At 32.9% G+C, this 24,056-nt stretch overlaps 1 protein-coding gene across 1 annotated transcript in view; it reads left to right on the top strand.

The window, feature by feature from the left end:
• LOC149426329 (RYamide receptor-like) overlaps window positions 1-24,056 on the top strand; it is a 180,029-nt gene that overhangs the window by 137,003 nt on the left and 18,970 nt on the right. The window contains exons 8-9 of the mRNA XM_089636425.1: window positions 12,600-12,700; window positions 20,541-20,631. Of these exons, the coding sequence (XP_089492551.1) occupies window positions 12,600-12,700; window positions 20,541-20,631 (192 nt within the window). The remainder of the gene's footprint in view (window positions 1-12,599; window positions 12,701-20,540; window positions 20,632-24,056) is intronic.

Genomic DNA, 24,056 nt, shown 5'->3' with positions numbered 1-24,056 from the left:
TTACATATCAGCCAATTAGACTCAAATTACACTCAACAAATAATCTAAATTAAAAATCGAGCAGGTACCCTGGAACCCCTTCAGTCAAATAAGGATTTTAAATGTGACGAAAGTTCGTTTGTTGCTTCAACAGTAATAAATGTTTTAAGAATAGAGAATAAGTTCACTAAAACTTTCCATTATCTCAACGGTAGTAATTTTCCTCGAAGACACTGAACTTCACTGATTTGAATTGAATTTACAAAAAGGTTTTCTAGCATTGTAATAAGATGACCAACTACCACCCTTTAGCTATCATTCAACACCTCTATCTACCTCCCTGCCTCTATTAACTTCGCTTATTGCCCCAATTCTCATCCCCCATATCAGGGTGGAAGCTACCCTCAATCACACTTCTTATAAATTTTGCTGAAAAAACAGTGTCCCTCCATAGATATAAGAAACAGTAGACGTGTCATAACACAATATCTGAGTATAATTTCAACGAGCTGGAGGTCAAACAGCGGGACAGTAATTTTGGCATTAGGAAAGTTTCAGCATGTCTTAAATGGACGACGACGTCATTCGTACATTAATCGCCGGCGAGCGAACATTGAAATAACCAGACCTTAGATAGAAAAATTAAGTTAGTAACGGTTTGTAACACAATCCACAGTGGGAATTTTCTGCGCAATCCCTTCAATGCATGTTTCTAACCAAACCAAGTACTACTACCACATCGGGTATTCGATTCGGATTCAGAGAGTTATGATCCTTCTATGTATTATTTTTTTTACAAATGCGGAAATAGTTCCAGTTTTGACAAAGCTCTTCAAAATGTCCCTGAAGTGTGGCATTGTGCCCTCTGGTTGGAAAAAAGCGGTCATTCACCCTATTCCCAAGAAAGGGGACCGCTCCAACCCGGCCAACTACCGCCCCATAGCGATCACATCAGTTCTGTCCAAAGTGATGGAACGTGTGATCAACGACAAACTGCTCACATACCTCGAGAAGAACAAAATTATCAACGACCATCAATACGGATTCCGGCGGAACCGCTCGTGCGGTGATCTTCTCGCGTATGTGACGCATGTTTGGGGGCGGTGCCTGGAACGTTACGGTGAGACCCAAACGGTCGCACTAGACATATCCAAGGCCTTTGACTGGGTCTGGCACCGAGGACTTGTCAACAAATTGCCTTCTTACGGACTTCCCGCATCCCTGTGTACGTGGATTGCTGAATTTTTAAGGGATAGGTCGATTCAGGGAATGGGAAAAATCTTCCGAACAGGCCTTCCATTGATATGCTTGGTGTAACTATAAGTGACCAGCTCAGGTACGGGGGCTCCATCGAAGCCAGAGTAAAGTTGGCCTCTCAGAAGCTGGGCGTACTGTACAGGACCCGCAGATACTTTAATAGTACACAACTGCTGACCCTGTACAAATCGCAAGTGCGCCCTACTGTCGAATTTGGCATCCATCTCTGGTCCGGAGCCCCTAAATACCTGAAAAAAACCCTTGACTCTGTGCAGAAACGGGTGGTCCGTTTGATAGATTCCCTAATCTTAACAAATGGACTGCAATCTTTAGAGCATAGGTGTCAGGTAGGTATGCTGTCCTTGTTCTATCGGTATTACAATGGAAGATGCTCTGAGGAACTAGCGTCATTGATCCCTTAGGCACCGGTGCGTAGTCGGGATACACGCCAAACGCGCGCCCAACATTTGTACACGGTTGACATTTGTCACATGAGGGTCGCTTCTGCGATTCGTTCTTAAGTTCAACAGCTCGGCTGTGGAACGAACTGCCGGCCTCTGTGTTTCCTCCCTCCTACAACATGGGACTCTTCAAGACCCATGTTCACTCCTTCCTCTCCACAAAAAGACCCTCCACACAGCATCCCCAAAGATGATATAGGCCCTGAGGGAAATTATTTTCTTCAGGGCCTGCTGTGTGGAGTTAATATAAAAAAATAAAAAATGCGTAATATAAAAATTACAGGGATGATATTTACGATTTTTTTCATCGGAGCTTTTGTTTGACAACCCTAAATATATGTATCGTAGGCCTTTACTGAGCATCCACGTATTTCTTGATGCGGCAAATAAAAAACAACTTAACTATATAATGTAACTTAATATTCGATTTTAGAAACAAGCGGTAATTTTTCGCAAGATTTTAAATTTTCCAAACTATTCTTAATGTGGAAGCAATTCGCTCGGTATTGTAAAAAGGACTCGTCATTCGTAAACATATTTTATTTTCGAAGGCTTACTAGTCATAATATGAGTAGAATGCGAGTTGCCTGTAAACTGTCAAATACATTTATTTACCTTCCATTGAAAGGGTGACGACTACGCCACTTTCGGTCTTTGCAAAACATGTTTTGTTTTCTATGTGCATGGTTATAATGTCTATGGGTCTCCCTGATTTTTGGCAGCCATTTTTGTCTAGACCAGAGGTTCCCAAACTTTTTTGGCCCCGTAGACCACTTGCCAAATTTTTTATTTCCGTAGACCCACCGCCTGTCAAATATTGAATTTTCCTAAAACTATTAACGTCCCATGTAATAATAATATTTTTTTTTGTAAAAAGATTCCCTTCTCTTGCCTGCCCAACAACCGGGTGGCGGTATAGTTGCTCCGTCTTTACATTGTGCAGACAGGGGCACCCTTGTGAGGTATTACACCAAATGAAAATGAAGCAGGATAAGCAACGGGAATTTCTTTTTGTAGCTAGCCCTACAGAACTGCCCCTTAAGTTCTTTGTCAGTGCTTATTCCGATCATTTCTTCTTGTCACATGTTTTCCGATTCTTCAACGTTCCATTTCGATAGTCAAAATGTTCTCAAACTTAGTTTTGAAGTCTGGGTAAAGTACATTTAAACGTAACGTGTCGAACGTCATTATTACCATGGACGTTTTTCAAAAACAAGTTGGGGAACTAGAAAAATTCGCGGCTTCCAATATGCAATGTTGTGCTTGAATATATTAATTCTGACGAGAAGAGGAACGTAGACTCTATTTATACAGGGTGTATCGGCACGTACCCGACAAATTTTAATCAGCGATTCCTGAGCATATTTGGAGTAAAAAATGTTAAAGCCACTTTGCTGTTTGGTAACGTTGTTTTTAATAAAAAAATATTAGTCATATTTTCACCACATGTCACCACTGTTTTATCCTTTGTTAAAGTTTGAAAACCCATCTGGCAATATTTTATTCGAATTCCGTTGAATAATGTACGTGTGTACCTATATTGGCGCACTTTTACAATCACAACGAAATGGCACGGCACCATTCGTCTCATTTTTAACTATTATTATTTAGTGTGTGCGAAAGAGCGAAGACGCTTTTCGAAATACTTGCTTATAACAGCTGTTGAACACGAAAAGCAATGCCGTTGACAGTGATGTAGTGTGGAAATTTTTAATTTTTTTGTTTTTAATTGAAAAAAAAATTTTACCTGACAAAACAGTGCGCATAACATTTTTTACCCCAAATATGCTAAGGAATAGCTGGTTAAAGTTTGTCGGGTAAGTGCCGATACACCCTGTATACCTCAATTATCAACTTTACGAAATTTAAAAATGCAAATATCAAATAAGTAATTTCTCAGTCTATTATATTTGTGTTAGGTCTATTGTGTCATTTACGGAACTCCTAAATGTTGACTTGAGGTAAATGGGGATCCGCTCGTATGTACCGCCATTTGAATCTTGTGGACCCCAAATTTTTTTCTCGCTGACATAGACCCCCAGCAAGCCCATATCGACCCTTGGGGGTCCATATAGACCATTGTGGGAACCTCTGGTCACCAGACATAGACCACTTACAACAATAACAACAACAATAAATAACGACAGTAACATAACTCACATCACGAACTTATCGATTTGGTGATATTCAAATACTTCATCTGATTTACGTTGGGCATAAAAGTATTTAATCAGATGTATCTACAGATAAAGTGGTTCAAATTGGTTCAAAAAAGTTTAGCCCGAAACCCTCTATTGATACACCACTACACAATCAAGAACGTGTTAAATGATTCTACTGTATCCGGATTTTTATACGGATTAAACAGGCTTATAAAAAAAACCCTCACATTGATTTAACAATAATGAAAGTGTAGTCTTGATAAATAATAGATGGTGATCTTTAACCAAAATAACGTTTATTGTAGCAGAGCACACACATTACAGCCATTACAGAGACTTATACTTTTGATACTTACTTCCTGTTCATGTAGTGTTACCAACTGAATGTTATTTCATTGCCATATTACAACATCCTCCCTCAATGTAATAACATTCCAATAAATCGTACAAATAACTCCTTACTCAAAGATTTAGTGAGAATATCCGCTGGTTGTTCGCCAGTTTTTATGTATTTTATAATTATTTTATTATTTTTCACTAGATCTTTGACAAAATGAAAACGAATATCTACGTGCTTCAAACGTTTAATAGATTCTGTAGCTGCAGTCAAGATTGCTGACTGATTATCACAAAAAATGTTTACTGGACAAACATTTTGAAAACCAAAATCATTCAATAAGTTTATCAACCAGCAAGCCTCACCAGCAGCCATACTCATAGCCACATACTCAGACTCAGTTGACGACAGGCTCACAGATGCTTGTTTCTTAGAACTCCATAATATTAAACATTTTGAGAAAAAGAACATATAACCAGAAGTGGACTTTCTATCATTTATATTACCACCCCAATCTGCATCGCAAAAACCCTCTAAACCTACATCTGTGCATCTGTAAATCAACTTATAATGTAATGTATACTTAACATAGCGCAATACCCTTTTTAGAGCAGCTAACAATATATTATTTGCACAATATTGATACCTACTTAGCATTGAAACAGCAAAACATAAGTCTGGTCTTGTACCTTGTACAGCATACATTAAACTTCCTATTATCTGCCTACATAATTTTTCAATATTTTTATCTACCTTTTGATTTTGAAAGATTTTAAAATTAAAATTTTTATCCATCGGTGTAGCCACCGGTTTACAATTTTCCATTTGAAATTTTACAAGAATATTTTCAAAGTAACTTTTCTGACTTAGTTCAGTTATACCAGATTTTAAGTTCTGACTCACATTGATACCTAGAAAATCAGATATACATCCCAAATCCTTCATTTTAAATTCACTATTCAAAGCCTTTTTAAGCTGTTTAACTTCACAGTTATTTGTTCCAAAAATTAATAGATCATCAACATATAACAATACAAAAATTTTATCATTTCCATTATACCTTTTGTATAAACACGAATCACAGCTTGATCTTAGAAAACCCTCTCTAGTCATGACATCATTGAACTTATTATTCCAACACTTAGGAGACATTTTTAAACCATACAGTGATTTGTTTAATTTTACAATATTTTCATTATTAGAGTAAGCTCCTTCAGGTAACTGAATATATACCTCATCTTGAATTTCTCCATACAAAAATTCACCGGTAACATCCATTTGATAGATTTGCAAGTTTAATTTACTAGCAATAGCAACAAAAAGTCTAAAAGTGGATAATTTTGCTACTGGAGTATAAATGGGCCCATAACCTGTAGTCTTGATAACTAAACAAATTATCTTGTTCAAACCCCCTAGCAACCAACCGGGCTTTATATTGATTTGGAACTTTAATTTTGAACACCCATTTGCTACTAACAACCTTACTTGGATCTACTGGCTCACTGTACACTTCCCACGTATTATTTTCTCTCAGTGTTTGCACCTCTCTCTCAATGGCCTCCTGCCACTTGGAAGCATCAACTCTACTCACAGCGTCTTTGTATGTCATCGGATCAAGATCAACATTAATTTGTACATTGTTGCATTTATAGAAAGAAGTTTGTTTCCTTGTTCTTTTTGATCTCTCACAGTAGGGTGCTAGTGGATTATCTTCAGTCACTGACTCATTTGAACTCAACTCATCAACACATGGTTCATTATCACTTTCCGATTTGGTTTCATATAGCATATCTTCTTCAGTAGAGATTTTCATACCACCTTCATCTTCCAATGTTCTAATTTCTTCATTTACCATTGTTTTAGTCATCTGTGATGGTTTGTCTTCTAAAGATATTATCTCAATTGATTCTTGGAGTTTATTTTCATTTTCTAAGAAAATTACATCCCTCTTTGTTTCTATGGTATTCTTATGTGAAAAATATATCCTGTACCCTTTCACATCTTCGCTGTAACCAACCATGAGTCCTTTCTCACCCTTTTTGTCCCATTTTCTTCTTCTTTCTTTAGGAATGTGCGCATATACAGGTGTACCAAACACTTTCAATTGACGGATGTCAAAGTTTCTGTTTGTCCATACTTTAAAGGGAGATTTTCCGTTTACTTTGCTTTTTCCAGTCCTATTAAGTACAAAAACTGCAGTGTTTACAGCTTCTGCCCACAGTTTTTTTGGTAAACTTTTTGCATGTAGCATTGTCCTTGCAGCCTCCACTAGAGTCCTATTTTCTCTTTCAGCCTTTCCATTTTGCTCTGGAGTATATGGAACAGTCGTTTGATGGGTTATACCACGCTTTGAGAACATTTCTTTCACTTCTTTGTTTATAAATTCCAGTCCATTGTCACTTCAAAAGATTTTAACCTTATATTTTCAGTTTTATTTAGAAAGTCTTCAATACAATTCTTGATGTCGTATTTATTTTTAACAAAATAAACATATCTAAAATTTGAGTAGTCATCTTTAAACAGAACAAAGTACTTCGACCCTCCTAATGACATTTCTTCCATTGGGCCACACGTATCCGCGTGAATTACTTCACATGTCTTCTTGCTGGTGTAATTACTTTTTGGAAACGGCAATCGGTGAATTTTTCCTTCTAAACAACTTTCACATTTCGGAACTAATGTTTGTTGTGAATCGATGTTGTTTTTCTGTAAAACTTCCTTGACATACTCAAAGTTTTGATGAGCTAATTTTTCGTGCCACAAACTAAAATCATTTAGTTTTGATTTTGCCACAATTGCAGTATTGCATTTAAAACGTAAATCCATATAATAACCGCTTCCGTCTCGTTTTGCTACGGCACAAATATCTCCATCCTTGTAAAATTTGCAAGACTTGTCATCTGTCATCATGACATAACCTTTTTTGATAGCGCGATTGACAGAGAACAGATTAACTTTCAAATCTGGTACGAATAACACGTTGTCTATGATAGTGTCAACCCATTCCGTGTTGTTTTGCACTTGCACTGCCATCTGGCCGCAGCCCAACACACTAATTGACGCGCCATTACCGACTATCACTGATTTATTCAAAATTTCTGTTAAATTTGTAAATAAGGCTTTATCACAACACATATGTTCATCCGCACCGGTGTCTACGAGCCACTTAGAATCTTGATAATTGTCGTAAATTTTATTTAATACGACAAACGCATTACTTTTCTTTGTGTTGTATTTACTTGAGTCTTTATTTTTATTAAACCAGCACTGCGATTTATAATGTCCAAATTTGCCACAATAATAACACTTGTAATTTTTGTTTTCTTCATTGTTATTTTTATTTTTCCTACATTCACTCTGGAAATGTCCGATTTTTCCACACTTAAAACACTTTCCATTTTTTTTATTTTTCATTACAAAAGCTGACGATGATGGGGTTTGTTGAAGTTCATCATTCTTTTCAATAAATCTTTCTTCCTCCATCAACAACCTGGCCACTAAGTTTTCCAAGGTTTGTTTGTCATCAGGGGCAGATTCCCAAGCCGAAACAAAATGTTTATATTCTTCTGGCAGCGACATGAGTATTTTAGTTATAACAAATTTCTCAGAAATTTCTTCTCCCAATTGTTTTAACTGGTTCTGTAATTCTTGTATTTTTGATAAAAATGCAGACATTTCTGTTCCTTTTTCATATTTGTACTGAAAAAATCGCTGTTGTACAATATGAATGCTGGTCTCCGTTTTTTGTTCATACACACTCTGCAACTTCTTCCACATTTCCGCTGAAGTGGAACATGATATAATGTGTAACATAATACTTTCTGTCATCCTTGTGACTATTAAGGACTGAGCCTTTGCATCCTTGTTTTCCCAAATAATTTTCTGTGCACTTTCTTCAGGTTTTGTACTCCGACCTTCCACTATATCCAGCCATCCTTGTCCACGTAACAATACTGCAGTCTGGAACTTCCACACATTCCAGTTTCTTGACCCCTCCAATTTTAACATGTTCTGATTGCCTTCCATCATTACAAGATGTTTTTCCTCTTTTCACATGTGACTGGGCCCATAACCTGTAGTCTTGATAAATAATAGATGGTGATCTTTAACCAAAATAACGTTTATTGTAGCAGAGCACACACATTACAGCCATTACAGAGACTTATACTTTTGACACTTACTTCCTGTTCATGTAGTGTTACCAACTGAATGTTATTTCATTGCCATATTACAACAGAAAGCATCGGATACTGGAGTAAAAACATTACTGTCCACATGTTCGGATAATAAATGCTGATGTTACATTCATGTTGACCCCGTGATAATTGCCAGCAAAGGAGATAAGAGAAATCCGTCGTGAAAAATAAATTACATCTTCACTTGTGATCTCGCTGATAAATTAGTGTCACTTATGAATGTAAGTAAATGAGTTATTTTAATTTATAGGTAGGTTTCTTCTATCGATTCAAAAATAATCAGATTAAAATAATTTGATAAATTTGTCTACGGATGAATATTAAACTTTTTTTTCACAAATTCATGAATGATTTGTCGTTTTGCGTAAAATTTTAAAATTCAGGATGTATGGTTATTTCGCACTGCCATTACCAAATACACCGTTACTGTGTTTAACGTTACTCTTTTTGTTTTTGTTTCTAATTTGATTACTTGATTATATTGTTTAATTTTTACTTATTTTCCATTAAATTTGAAACTGTCAGAATCGGTTGTTGTTTGTTTGTATATCCATAGATGATGTTGTTCATCAAATAAAAAGTGGTTTCCAACGTGATATTAACCCCAGCGATTCTTATCTTATTCTTCATACAGTTCCTTTTTACATAAAGGTACAATCTTCAAAAAAAAATAACTTAGTGGTAGGGAGGACACTGGTGTCCCAGTTTGTTTTTTTTTCTTGTTAGGAAATTGAAGAGTGGAATAAATAAAAAAAATAAAATAACCATTTCGAATTGAATTGCGAATCTAAATATAAAAGGAAGTGATAAACGAACTACTGGCGAGTTATCCAAACTAATCGAAACTTTAGATTCTATCGATATTCACAAATAAATTCAGAGGTTTCCGCTTTAATGATTTGACTGTAATCCTCGCGGCAGCCCTGCTATTTCCAAAGTAGAATCTGGATTTTCTCAGAAACTTTATTGCGCTGGAAAGTACTATTGTTAGTCGTCTGTCTTTACTCCAATCCAAATGCGGATTAATGTTATTTGACGATTTATTGTAAACAACATAACAGTGTATTTTCAATATAAAGGTACCTATTGTTCTAATCTTAACCAAGCTTACATTCCCATGTAGGGTAAAGAAGAAGGATCATGCCAGATCATCCTTTAGTGGAAAGGTATTTAAGTACTGGAAGTAGATGTAGAAAAATCTAGTATAATTAATATATAGAGATAGTTGGTTTACATCAAAATATATTGACATTTTAAAAAACTACAAAAGCAAATCACGAAAACTTGGGAAACGTAGTACTTAAGACTTTGGCATGATTTGAGATTTCACCGTCGAAACTTACTAACGCATATTCGTGAAAAACCACGAAAATTCTAGAAACGGCGTTAACATATTTTTTACTCTTGAAAGTAGCTATAAATTTACTGTCATTTATTATTAATAAATGAAACAAGTAATTTTGTATATATATATTTTACCCAGAGAGGGAACGGTTGTTAAAAAAATTAGTAAAAAAATTAAAACTAGGGGTTCAAACGAAATTAACTCCTTCATTTAAAAAAATATAGTAGGTAGGTAGATACTTATTTACTTTTTTGATTTTCTGTGTTATTCACACGATCACTTCCAATTATGAACACGACATTAAATTCAAAGCTTATTTGCGTTGTTTAAACCAGATTTCACACAGGACTAAAATACAGAAAACTGAATATAAAAATAACTCTCAAGACGAGAATACCAATCAAAATTTTAATGGCCGCCGTTAAACAAAAAATATCTGCGTATTTAAAACAATTTTCAGTTACCTTCTTATCTAGAAAACTTCAAATTTATATTTTTTAAGTATATTGTCAGAGGTTTACGCCATTTATTGTTGTATTGTTTATTTCCTTAACCCGATTTTTTTACATCTACACTAAAGTTCAAAGAGGTACGTTTTTTTTTAATTTAAATTTTTTAAATACTGATATGGTGAGCTAACCTTCTCATTTATTTAATTTTCTTCTACTTTCATAATATGATTACATATAATTCATTAACATTACCAAGACACATTTTCAATGCGTTCTCTTATCTACAAAAGCTCTCAAATTAGTCGTTCCGTCGAGCACCAAAAAACAAGGAAGGACAATAATAAATAATATAAGTAATTGGTTAATGTTTTCGAAGAATCGCGATCAGAAAGTATTCTTTCGATGCCTAGTGTCTTTTTGGCGAGTGGGTAGTACTTTTTAATTTAATTTTTTTTTTTTTAAGTAAAAGCGCTCAGGAGTCCCCACTGCTTTCAACCGTCTGAAGCCAGTGAGACAAATTAAACTCAATGATTTTTAACATTTTCCCTTCCAGTAATACAAGAAAAACTAACTTTTTTTTCTTGTATTTACCAAACTTATTAGTCTTATTAAAGTTTCCTTTTCATACTTACATTTGAAATGTAAATACCGCATATAAGTCTCCAGTATTTAGAAAATCATTTGTTTTCATAGATATCTTATATATTTTTTTACTTGTTGTTTAAAAATATATAATTTTAAAGCACGTCAGAAAACATGAAGCTTCTGGTATAGCATGAGAAATTCTAATTCTTACTTATCTGTATTCGTACCACTGCAACTAAAAAGTGGCGTGTTTTAGTATGGAATACAAAATAAGTGACAATTGTAAAAACCCCTATTTTAATAGGAATAAGCTAGACAACAGGCGTTATCCCAATATAAGGCATAAACTCGCTTGGAAAACGGAGTCTACAAACTTTCAGTTTTAGCGCAAAGGTGATTTACATTTATTTTGTGAAAAATTTTATAAGAAAGAAATGAATTTAAACAAATGAAACTGTCACAGATAATCTTAACCAGAGTATTCTATTTTGTACGATGTTTCAAATATGCGTTTATACATACCTAATGATAAAAATATATTTTTAGTAGTTAACGCTCTTATTTTAAATAAAGTAATTAACAATTTTATTTAAATTCTACGCAAGTGAAAATATAGAAAAGGCTTCAATTAATTCAAAGCATATTTTTTGGTATTCATGATATACCTACTAAAGATTAATATAAAAGAGTGATTTCACATTAAAATATAAATACATTAAATTCCTGAAATTGTGTGACATATTAATATAATATTTTAAATTGCGTCCAATTCATAAAAGAATAATCAAGTACCTAGGTACCTAGATCCGACATTTTATATTACTTTGTAGGTAAAATTTTAATTTAATTGAAGTCAATTACAATTCGTGATTATTTATCACCATATTATTATATTATTATCGAAATCCCTCATTATTCCTATGTCTTCTCTACACACACTTTCTTCGTTAATATTTATATCTTAAATTATAATAGTTATTAGTTGAAAGTAAAATAGCCTTCTTATTTCTGATAAAATTACATAAAATTGTGTGGACATACTTTATATGTTTTATATCGATGTACATTCAATATATTATATACCTTAAAATTGCACACAAATGAAGAGATAAAAATCTATTAAATATTAAAAACGCATTTATGTTTTACTAGCTGTACCCCGCCATACGTTGCTGTTGCTCAATCTGTCTGTGGAGGTAGATAACAAATAGCGCCTGTTGCTTTTACGTCCAACAAATGGTGCTGTTTTAAACAAATACATGTTCTTACCTTCACAGATGATATCTTTATAATATAGGCATATAAAACACACACGCGTATTCGAATGCACTGATGTGTCAAAATTTCAAAACATTTAGTGAAGAACTTTCGGAGATTTAAGATTTTGAACAAACGAACATTTACATTTTCATTTTTACATATATAACAAAATTTTATAGGTATATTCTCATCGGCACTATAATGATTTAGTGCACACTTATGCTCATTTACTGCGAAACACATGATGTATTTATAATGCCATCTATTGTACATTGTTCTCATATTTGGCTCCATTAAATCCTCGTACATGTATTGTAAATCGTGAAACGGAACAAAGCCTAGCAACACAATTTAGCTGATTGAAAGCTATAATAAAGCTTCCCAACACCCAGCCATCTACCTCCGGGCACAATTGAACCACCTGCGTATTTCCCTGGGCATTCAGCGTTTAATTAAGGACCATTAAAATTATTGTAACTCACAATCTGTAATAAGTATAACAAATGATATTGTGTAAAGATGTAATGTTCTCGGGGATATTAATGACTTGTTGTTTGTTCCTCAGGTGATCAAGATGCTGGTAATAGTGGTGGCGCTATTTGCTCTCTGCTGGCTTCCTCTACAAACCTACCAAATTCTTCAAACCTGCTTCCCCCTCATCAATGAGTAAGTTTGCTAATTTTTTTAAATTTTTTATTAAATATCATGTTAAATAGAAGAATGATCTTTTAGCATGGCTAACGATACACGATATACGAAGCAACATGGTGAAACCTTTATTTCTGGGCACATATCTACATTAAAGGTTAAAATCCCGACCAGTTTTTCTTACATCGATACCACTCAGAAGGTTTTGAGGAAAAAATGTCATATTTGGGGATGCTGTGAGGAGTTTTTTTAAAGGAAAGTAAGGAGAGGAATTTCTGGAAAGGAATAAGATATGATGGGTGGTAGGTGGAATCTGGGGCTCAGTGTGTCTAGGAGTTACTGCAGTATGAATCCATCCCTCTCTCCGCGGTGTAATAAAATGGGTTGAGAAAGTCCGGCTTGAGAAGTCAAAGATCTCCTTTAACAAGTCTCCCGATATGGCCCGCCAGAAAGCAGGTAAGCAGACTCATCTTCCGCCAAGACCTGATCAATCTTCACCTCGTGATAAACTTACGGTGATGACTAAGATTGCCATAGAAGACACACATAAATTATATTCGAAATCCTTAGGCCAACTGCAAAAGACATTCTGCATAGAAATACGAAGCAAAGTGCTACATTTTTCTGTGACAATTTTAAAACCAACTATGAAGCTCATATACCTATAAATAGACTACATCATTTTGGTAATAAATTTGGGAATATTGTAGACATGCAAAGATTAGTTATAAAACGAAATCTTCTTAATCATTTTACTGAGGTGTATGAATTCACAACTCCGTAGTGAATACACTTTTGTTTTTATATGTACCTATATGTTCATTAATACATATTTAGTTTTCCGTAATCCACACTATTAATTTGAATTTACCTTAATTTAATCGAAAATCATAATTTATTGTAAACTATCTAACACAACTGTATTACTTGTTAACTACTTTTGTAAAAGCCCATTAGGGCGTACATAAATAAATAAATAAATCAATAAATAAATATAAAGCTTGTAAACTACAATTTGCAGAAAACAGATGGGAACATTAAAAAACTAAGAAATATTTTTTTGTAAAAAAAAAACTTTCAAAAATAATTATTGTAGGGGAAAAAAAATATTTTCCAGAATTATTCTAGAAAAATGTGGAGTATCTCCAAAATTATAAGCTGTAAACAGGGGCAGAATAGTAAAGAAGTTCCATTTCCATATGACATTGATAAAGTAGCGCACAAATTTATTATCAACTTTGTACTAAATAAAAGCATACTAGGATTACAATATACTCTTCAAACAGCTGAACAAAGAGAACATACAATTTAAAGTACCTACTAATAATGAAAATATAAAGAAAACCACTATTGCAATGAAGTCAAATCAATTAACGAAGAATAACAATTAATATAATAAAAAGCACAGCCCGCTATAGGAAATAGCTAAGTGGATATCGTAAACGATTTGATGATGAAAGAAAGTATCCCAAATTCATGGAAAACATATTCCCAAAATCATAAACGCAAACAAATTCGAAGATTTTAGATCAATGAATTACTTACTAAAATACGAACAGTTGCTAGAATCCATTGTTACAGAGCAGCTTAGTAAATATATTGAAAAAAATACATTTTAGTTAATCAGAAATCTGTTTTTAGAAACAAATATTCTTGTAAAGCAGCCATAAATGATGTAATTAATGAATGGATAATAATCGTGGACCAAAATAAGTTTAAAATATGCTTTTAAAAAAATGGACAGGGATATACTAATATCTAAATTAAAATATATGGGAATAGTTGGCAAAGAACTAGAATGGTTTAAAACTTACCTGAAAAACAGAAAACAAAAAAAAAAACAAATTTAGAGATGCCATATCGGAGGAACAGCCAGTGAACCTAGGATCAGAACTAAACTCAAAACTCCTTTTAGACAGTCATTTTTATGGAGTCAGAAATTTTTCACCTTCACAGTCCGCGACAATTTTTTACCTATTTAGTAAATAACTAAATAGGTAAAAAATTATATTATTTTTTGTAAGCTTTTTAAGATCATTTCATTAAAATTCTATAGTTCGAAAGAGTCCTAAATTGTCCAGTCTTTTAAAAGAAATATCAACTTTACTCTTGCCACTAATCTTCTAATAAATGTAATGGTGTATTATTAGTGTACATGCAAGTTATTTAGTTTTCAAAAGTGGAACTTTCTTGAGCAAGCAAACACAAATAAAAAATATTGCAAATAATTCAATATAAAGGCATGCGCAGTATGGAATTGTAATTTTAATAGGTTTTCCATGAAAATTAATTTGCAGGAACAACTAGGCATGTTAAACTTGAGACAGCGTTGAAATTCACTTCATATTTATATTTAAGCTCGAAAATAAGATAATCCGAAAATACACGTTGAAGAATTTAAATTTCAATTTCGAAATACATGGCTACCCCACGAGAAGCTGGGGAGAATTCAGACTACCGAAAACAATTTGTCGGGAATGCAATGTAATCTCTATTTTTAAGGATTAAACATATTAAATGAACTGCCGATGGATGTTAAAGAAGCTAAAAGCCTTGCAGCCTTGCTAACTAGTTTTAGATATAATGTAAACGGTGCCCAAATGTCTTAGAAATTAATTAATTAATTTTTGACCGTAAATTACATGAAACTCCAAATTGTTCCGAGCCAATCTGACTTTAAAACCACGTATTGGAGATTTATTGTGAGGTGGAAATGAGAAATGGAAATTGAAAAAGGTACCTTACTGAAGAAAGGAACCTACTTAGCCAGTTAGATCTCGTTGAAGTATAAAGGGATACGCAAAAATTATATCCTTTTGATTCACTGATTAAAATGTTGGTGTAAAAGTGAGAAAGTGAGCTGAAGTATCGTCTAAAGCTGGATGCAAGAAGGCTCACAAAATAGAAAAGGAATATGCGAAATACCCGTATTATTTAGGCACTCAATTTGCGAGGCGGGTATGGGTACTGCCGCCCCCGAAACCATTGATTGGTTAAAAAACACCTCTGCTATCGTCACCCTAAGTGGTTCGCTACGTTTGGTTATTAGCAGGATTGCGCGGGTTTTTTTTTGTATGTTTTTAATCAGTTATAATAATTTTTAAAATTTCTAGTATAAACCTTTAGAATTATTTGCAAATACAACTTATTTTTATGACATTTAGGCACACTTTACACAACATCTGAAACTTATTCTTTATATCATTTAGGCATAACCCACGAAACTCTGCAAGGCTTTTAGCTTCTTGAATGTCCGTCAGTAGTTCAATGAATATCTTGAATTTTTTAAAACTGAGATTAGTTTGGGTTCCCGGCAGATTTGCGTTCTTTCGAAACCTTAAAATAACAAAAATAGTAATAAAAAAAATTAAAAAAATAGTAGCACCCCGTATGTCACCTTTATTGACCACATTTTCCTGGTATTTGCATTATATAAAATGTCATCGTAAAATTATCATTATCAATTATCATTATCAATTATCATTCATTACAATAAATACATTATGATAAGCGTAAATAAATAACGTTCGAAGATAAAAAAAATTCGTTGGCGAATTGATTTAAGAGAACGAAATGCCGAATCCTTGATATTCTTGAATATAAATATCAAATAACGCGCCACTCCAAGTGGCACGCCTACGCTCAGTAGAATTGTAATATCTTTAGGTATTTTGGTTACGCGATAAAAAACGAATCGATTCTTTCCGAATTTTTCCTAATAAAAATAAAGGAAAAATCTCAAATTGGAGCGTAAATAACTTAAACTCAGAAACAATAGATTTGGCTCACCGAGGGATTATAATCTCGAAACTATTATTTTTTCTATTTAAGATACAGACAATTTGTGGTGGATTCATAATGATATATTGAAATAATATGAAACTTTTTTCAAATGAATGGAAAAAATATATAAAATTTAAATTTCAACGTACTATTCTAAAATATTATTTTACATACCTAACGGGATTCAAAAATACTTCACCGCAGGTGGGTATAATCAAAACCTCCTGGAACACAAGGCCGGGACACTGAATTGTATCAGCCTTCTAACTTGTATGGGAACCTACAAAAAAATTTTTTTTTTTTTTTTAATTAATCAAAACATTTTTAGATGTAAATAAGAATAAAATGAAAAAAAAAAATTGAGCGATTTTTTTTTGTAAAATCTCATATACCTAAGTTAGGAGGCTGCTTTGAATGAGTGTCCCGGCCTTGTGATCTAGGAGGTTTTGGTATAACTCGAATAGCAATATTTGTTACTTAAAATAATATACAGATTTTGCTGGTGTTATTCTATTAAATCGACTACTAATTAACCAAGTGTCGTATAAATAGTATACAAAAGCAACCATAGATACTAACTGAAGGGCTAGTGTGTGATGACATTATTAATTTAAAAAACATCTTTAATATTTCTAGGCTATCAAATTTCCAAACCAACACACGTGATTTTGCATAGTTTTTATTAGTTTGCATTGCATCGTCTTAAGAACAGATTGATATAATACATCCAGAGAAACCATACTGTGCCAAAGACTATACACCTTCAAAAACCAAGTGACGGTTTCCATAGCCGAGTTGTCTATTAATTTTACTATGAAGTGTATAGAATACGTGTGTTTGGTAAAGTGTGTCAGAGATGCACGAATGAGAGAGCGAATCGTTTGCAAGTGACAGGTCGGCTGTGTGTTTAAGATTATACCTTACATCGTTAATGGTGATCTGATTTATATATGCTCAAGTGAAACTGGATTTATTATTTATCCACCCAGAGAGATCAAGGATTCAACAGAATGTGCGTAGGTACCTATAATAAATCATCTCCACGTGGTTCTTTGGTAATTAGAATCGTTTATATCGTATAGTCTCCTCTAGGTGGCCTCTGTTGTCGTAGGGAAAATTGAAAACAAACTAAGTTGTTTAAGGAAGATAACCTTTGGAGTACAAGATATTTACGATAGAATGCGATAAGAGCGGGAGATTTTCGTACGTCTGGTTTTCGGCCGTGCTCATTAAAAAAATTATACCTCCGAGTATTGATACGAAAATAGCTAAACTGTTAACTGTAGTTTAAAGCCAATGAATTTACCTATATTCAATAATTATAATAATGAGCAATAATTAGTCATCCGAAATACTAATACAAATTGAAAATATCTCCCGAGTAAAAATAAATGCCGCCAACGGGAATTGAACCCGTGCCTTCTGATGTCCGGTCAGGTGCTCTGTATCCACTGAGCTATGTCGGCTTATTTCCAACCCGCCAAATGATTCAATATGTACTAGTACCTCAATCAACAATTACTGCTTATTATATTTTTTCACCTGTATTTGTTATGATTATTATCCCTATATTTGCTATCCCTTATTATATTATTATATTTTTTCACCATTTGTTATCCTTTATGCTATGCATAAAACCTTGTCTTATAAAAGTTAGTTTATCATTTAAAAATAATAATATTTGACAAGTCAAAAATATTTCACCAATAAATGAAGATATCATATGTTTCGACGCCATCTAGTGAGAAATTTAGCACTAACAAAGCCTTTCCTACAAAAATAAAGTTGGTTGTTTACAGGTGAAAAAATATAATAAGCAGTAATTGTTGATTGAGGTACTAGTATCTACATATTGAATCATTTGGCGGGTTGGAAATAAGCCGACATAGCTCAGTGGATACAGAGCACCTGACCGGACATCAAAGGGCACGGGTTCAATTCCCGTTGGCGGCATTTATTTTTACTCGGGAGATATTTTCAATTTGTATTAGTATTTCGGATGACTAATTATTGCTTATGATTACTTGTTATCCTTTATGCTATGCATAAAACCTTGTCTTATAAACGTTAGTTTATCATTTAAAAATAACTATATTCAATAATTTATCTTAGGTTTGTACATTAAAAATGAATTCACAAACACCTGAAATCTGTCTGATTGTTAACTAAATTGGTGAATACCAAAGGAAATTTTGTGAACATGTATTTAAAGTTCAGTACAACTAAAAATGTGATTTAAAAATGTATTTTTTTAGTAAATTATTTTTTGACAAGTTTAAACTGAACATCAATTTTTTTCTTATATTTCATTTTACGACTTTTAAATAACTTTAAATAAGTAGAGAATTCATGTCGAACACATTAGTATACAAGACATAACCAGAATGTGTGTAAAATAAACAATCGTGGAACCTTAATGCAACGATTAGACGGAATTTAAAAAATATTTACAAAGGTTTTTTTTCTTTTATTCGTAAATTGTATAGAGATGCGAGACATCTTCTGAAAATTGGGGAAACCATTTGATGTAATATCGGAAAAACTTAATGGGCACTTAACAATGATATTATTACGAAAATAATTCAAGTCAAGAAATGATTCTTGCAATACACCCATAAGAAGCAGGAACGGACACAAACCATAAATCCATTCCCAAAATATGTACCTACTTATTAATAACAAGAAAAGGGACATATTATAAAAATATGAACATACCACCATTGAGAACCAAAATAAATACTCATTTCGCGAAACCTTCAATGCCTCAATATTAACCGACCACAGTGTCTAACTAGCTTCTTTTATTTGCAGATTTATTTTAAGAACCGTTTTCAATGAAAAAATTACTTCCGTAACAAAATTTGACAGTGATAATTCATCATGCTAGTTCTTTATCTATAATTATTACAACTTGTATTCTAACTACTTTCACACTATATGTATTTTATTAATATTATAATTTAATGAGCAAGTAGCATTCCGCTTGTGCACTCACATCTGATTTCATAATAAGTTTAACAATAATTGTGATTCACATAATCTATCAAGGATCAAAATATTGAAGGTAAAAGACAATCACAGAGAGTTAGGACATAGTACCTTTTCAAGTGCTTTTATTATGATCTAATCGCCGAATATTAAATAAGTCGCTGATCATAACAAACTTTGTTTGAATACCATTTTATTGAGTGCCTATATATGGGGTTTGACAACAAACCAAGATCGAGGTTCAGGTCTTATTGAAACCGGTTGGTTTAAATATATATATATTTAAGTGTTTGCAACATGTGAAACAAAGACAGTTTAATGTACAATTATTTTACCATTTCAAGAAAGCTTAAAATACAGGCAATGTTTTAATTTACCGGAGCGAAAGATATTCTCAGTTTTGCCCTGGTGTAAGACTACCATTCAGAACTGACCAGATTTGAATAGCCAGGTACTCCCCCACCAGCCTCGTAACATTACAGCCCCAACTAGGGATGCCATACTCGCACTGGCTACAGATGGTTGGGAACAGTTGGGACTCTTTCGCGGTTTCATATTAAAAAATAAACTATTTTCTTCTAATTTCTATCTGAAAAGAAAAGGAATATAAATTATGGGAATCCACTAGTGTATTTAACTTTGGCGGCATTTTTCGTAATATCGGTTTTCACGAATAATTATTATTGATGGAAAAGATAATTAATGGACATTATCTTGCGCCATTTATGTGAAAAATTACCTGAAAGGCGCCTGTGGGACGCTAAAATTCGGCTAAAACCCAAGACTTGTTGGCAGCTGCTTACAATTCTTGATCGCACGGGTAATTTTGTTTATTTCCAGTTCTATTTGTTCTAATGATAAATTGGTCTGTTTGAAAAAAAACTGTAATGATGTTACTTGAAAAGTTAGTGAAAACTGTTTGAAAAGCCTTGCTAGAAGTAATATGCGAATTACACATTATTTATCTCGACCTAGGTGCTGTAATTTGTGGTTTTTAGCAAAAATCACTTTAGTACTTGTTACTTATTTGCTGAAGTTCTGTGTGATATTATGTAACTTTAATCAGGTATATTTTCTCTTTTCACAGATATCGCTACATCAACATAATATTTTTCTGCTCGGATTGGCTGGCGATGAGTAATTCCTGTTACAACCCATTCATTTATGGAATATATAATGTAAGTAATCGCCAAAAATTCCCGTAAACCAACTTGTTGTTCAAAATTCATGGCTTTGTAATGCAATTTCTGATCTCAAATAACACCGTTCGCAAGCAGTTATAAATATTTAAATAGCTGCTTTCCAGCTCTCTTCTAACCCCTCTCATTGACATCCCTCTTTTCAGTTAACCAATATTTTTCCCCGTATTGGGAATTCAAAAGTCCCATGGCTCAAAGCAGCTTTCAAAATTGTGGTGTAAAGAAAACTTATAGTTTTTAAGTATACCTATAAAAATGGTAGTGTGTGCAATATTTATTCCGTACCTATAAGGAATTTCAGATATCATGTAGGATTTAAGCAATAAATAAAGATTCAAAGGATTTAAATAAAGCTCCGTGGTGAAATTTGTCCTTCACGATGGCGGTTTAAAAAATAAATCCGCCAAATATACCCTTTTAGTACCTTTACAAACATCTCTTAAATTGTAAAGACTTTTATCTCATTGGTCACCGTGTGTTGATAAATATTATTAATGGACACAGTTATTCATTTTCGAGTACGATATTCATTTATTATTCTGAATCTGACGTATAAAATGCAGCTCACCAAACTGATAACCTAAATACTTTTATTTTATGAAAATTATACTCATTATAATTAATGTTGTTGTGAATCCATCTGTTATACTATAAATAATGAAAGAACTGTGCTTCTTTACCTGTTTTATAATATTATGTATTACCTTATACTGCATTGCATATAAAATAATTTATGAATAAATTGTGAAGGTTCAAATACTACATCGATAACTAAACATAATGGAACTTTCTTGATCAAGAACAGGTGTGGGAAACCTGCGGCGACGCATGCGAACCGCGAAGATTTTTGGTGCGGCCCGCGAGCCCTTTCGGTGCAGCCTGTTGACCACAAAAATAAATAAAAAAATAACTTTCAGAACGAGAGAAGTTTTCTTTCACGCTGTTTCAGATACATTTTAAAAACATTATCACAAATCCAGATAAAGGTACAACATAACTGACAGGTACTTACGTGTGCACTCACGTTATTAGAAAGCAATAAATAAATAGGCGATCAAACATTCCATCTTAATTTAATTTAAATTTATCATTATTTAACTAATAAGAAATTAAATGTGTATTAAAAAATTATGAGTATAATGCTAATTAAACTAGGCACTCGCTTACGGATACAATTACAGTTGTGGACCTATCTGCAGATGCATTTAAGAAGGAATCCATTCTCGTGCTTGAAGTGCAGTTTAAACGTTACAGTTGCAGAGTTAAAGGCAATTTTGTCTTCCTGACTTATTTTGAAGAAAGCCGTTTGCGTATTCCGAGTGGAGTTTAAAATCATCTGGTTTCACACCAAATTCTGCAAAACTCCGAGGAAATCCATCTGTTTGTTCCGCGTGTAACGATTATATAGGCTCGTGGATAGAATTACTCTTAAGTTGAAACCAGTCTTTTGTTTTCAACGTATCTTAAAATTTGATTAACGGACCCATTTGTAGATGCAACTCAAGGGAAACCATTTTCCGTTGCAAGGGTTCCGGGTGCAGTTTTAAATTTCTAATCATAGATTCAATTGTAAACTTGACATTTGGTCACGCATTTACATTTGCTTGTTAGAGTTCTTGTCAGGTGTGTTATAAAAATAAAATAAAATCAGTTCTTGGTAAAATAAAATATAGTAATATATCGATTCCCGATCGATTTGACCCCTTCCCCCACCACCAAACCTAAAAGAAGTGCGGCCTGCGGATGATTCTACAAACATCCACATGGCCCCGACGGTGAAAATGTTCCCCAGCCCTGCACTAGAAGAAATGAATAGTAATTGTTTACGCTTAAATATTCGACTGTTTGGTTACTGAATAAATAAACAAAAATGGGATTCATTATCTAGAATAATAAGATCCCATGACGACCTTTATTTATTTTGTAATTATTACTATCTACATATGATTGTTATTCAGATGACAAAACCATCATGCTTTTTTATAAAGCATTCTGGAATAACTAAAAATATTTCATTATAATTGGTAGAAATGAGATGTTTGTGATGTGCATTTTTTCATGATTTTGTTTTGTGTTTTTTGTTCAACCATAAAACATGACGACATCATTAGCAAATGTTTATTACGAGTCGTAATTTTTGGATGATCTCGAGTGTAGCAATATTTTAATCCGTACACGAAATAGGCAAATAAACATAATAATATAACCAAGACGACATCCCTAAAAATTGTAATAAATACCATTAAATTTATTTATGATTCTTAACAAAACATAATCTTTCTTTGCAACATAACATCGCAATTAACATACCTTCCACATAAAACGTTAATAATGATCTAATCTAATAATTTATTACATAAGAATTATTAACGAAGTGAAAAAAATAATGCAATTTTTGATCTTTAAATATGAACTAATTACTACAATAGTTTGCTAACAAAAAAGATTTTATAATATTCATTGCTACTTGGGTTAGAGGAAACTATCTAAATTAATCTAATGCAGGTTATACATATTACCGTTAATTATAAGTGTTTTCAAACATTTTATGTAGATCCTGCGAACAAAAAAAACTGTACTGTAAAAACTCAGAGTCAACAATTTACTGATATGGTGTAACTTATTTTGTATATTCACGTAAGACCAACATAAAATATCCACAGAAGATTCAATATACCATAGTAAACATTTTTGACAAAAGATGGAATATCAAATTGATGTACACGTCCATAAATATTGTGGCCATTTGGAAAGATTGTATTACAATATTATCCCCCAGATGGTTCATATAAAAAAAGGATGAAACATATTATGTAAACAGAACTCGATTCACAAAATTAAAGGGATTTGTTTATTATTGCACTATTTACATTGGTAACCAATATTGTTAACAATCATTTCATTAATTCAGTCTATGACTTTATCACATTTTTTAAATATGGCCATATATGAGATAAAATTTTTTTGTTAGAGTTCAAATAAAGCAAAATCATTAGTGTAAAAAATAATAGTTAGAAGCTTACTCTACTGAGAAATTATACTTTATTTTTAACTCATCGTTGTTTAAAGAATTAAATATTGGGTGAGTCAATTTTATTTGGACGTGAATTAATCTTAAAACAAGGTAATGAAGTTATTAAGTATAATTTGATTAAATATAATGAAGTACATACCAAAATATTATTAATTATCATTTACCTTTTCAAGTTTAATATCTTCTCAGAATGTTTCATTTCCGAGCACAAACTGCCTCGTGATTTATATTATGTGTCAGTTTTAATGTTCTTGTTTTGTCCTGTGCTATAAAACCCTATTGTTGTTAATTATATTTGTTCTGTTATAAAAGCTTTGTGTGTACAGCACGTTTTTATGTCATGTTAGTTAGTATTGTACTATTTTTGTTA

This window comes from Hesperophylax consimilis, chromosome 1 (genome assembly GCF_061612785.1).
Source record: "Hesperophylax consimilis isolate HC1 chromosome 1, BYU_Hcon_1.0, whole genome shotgun sequence".
NCBI classification, from domain to species: Eukaryota; Metazoa; Arthropoda; class Insecta; order Trichoptera; family Limnephilidae; genus Hesperophylax; species Hesperophylax consimilis.
This window is presented reverse-complemented; position numbering and strand designations above follow the sequence as displayed.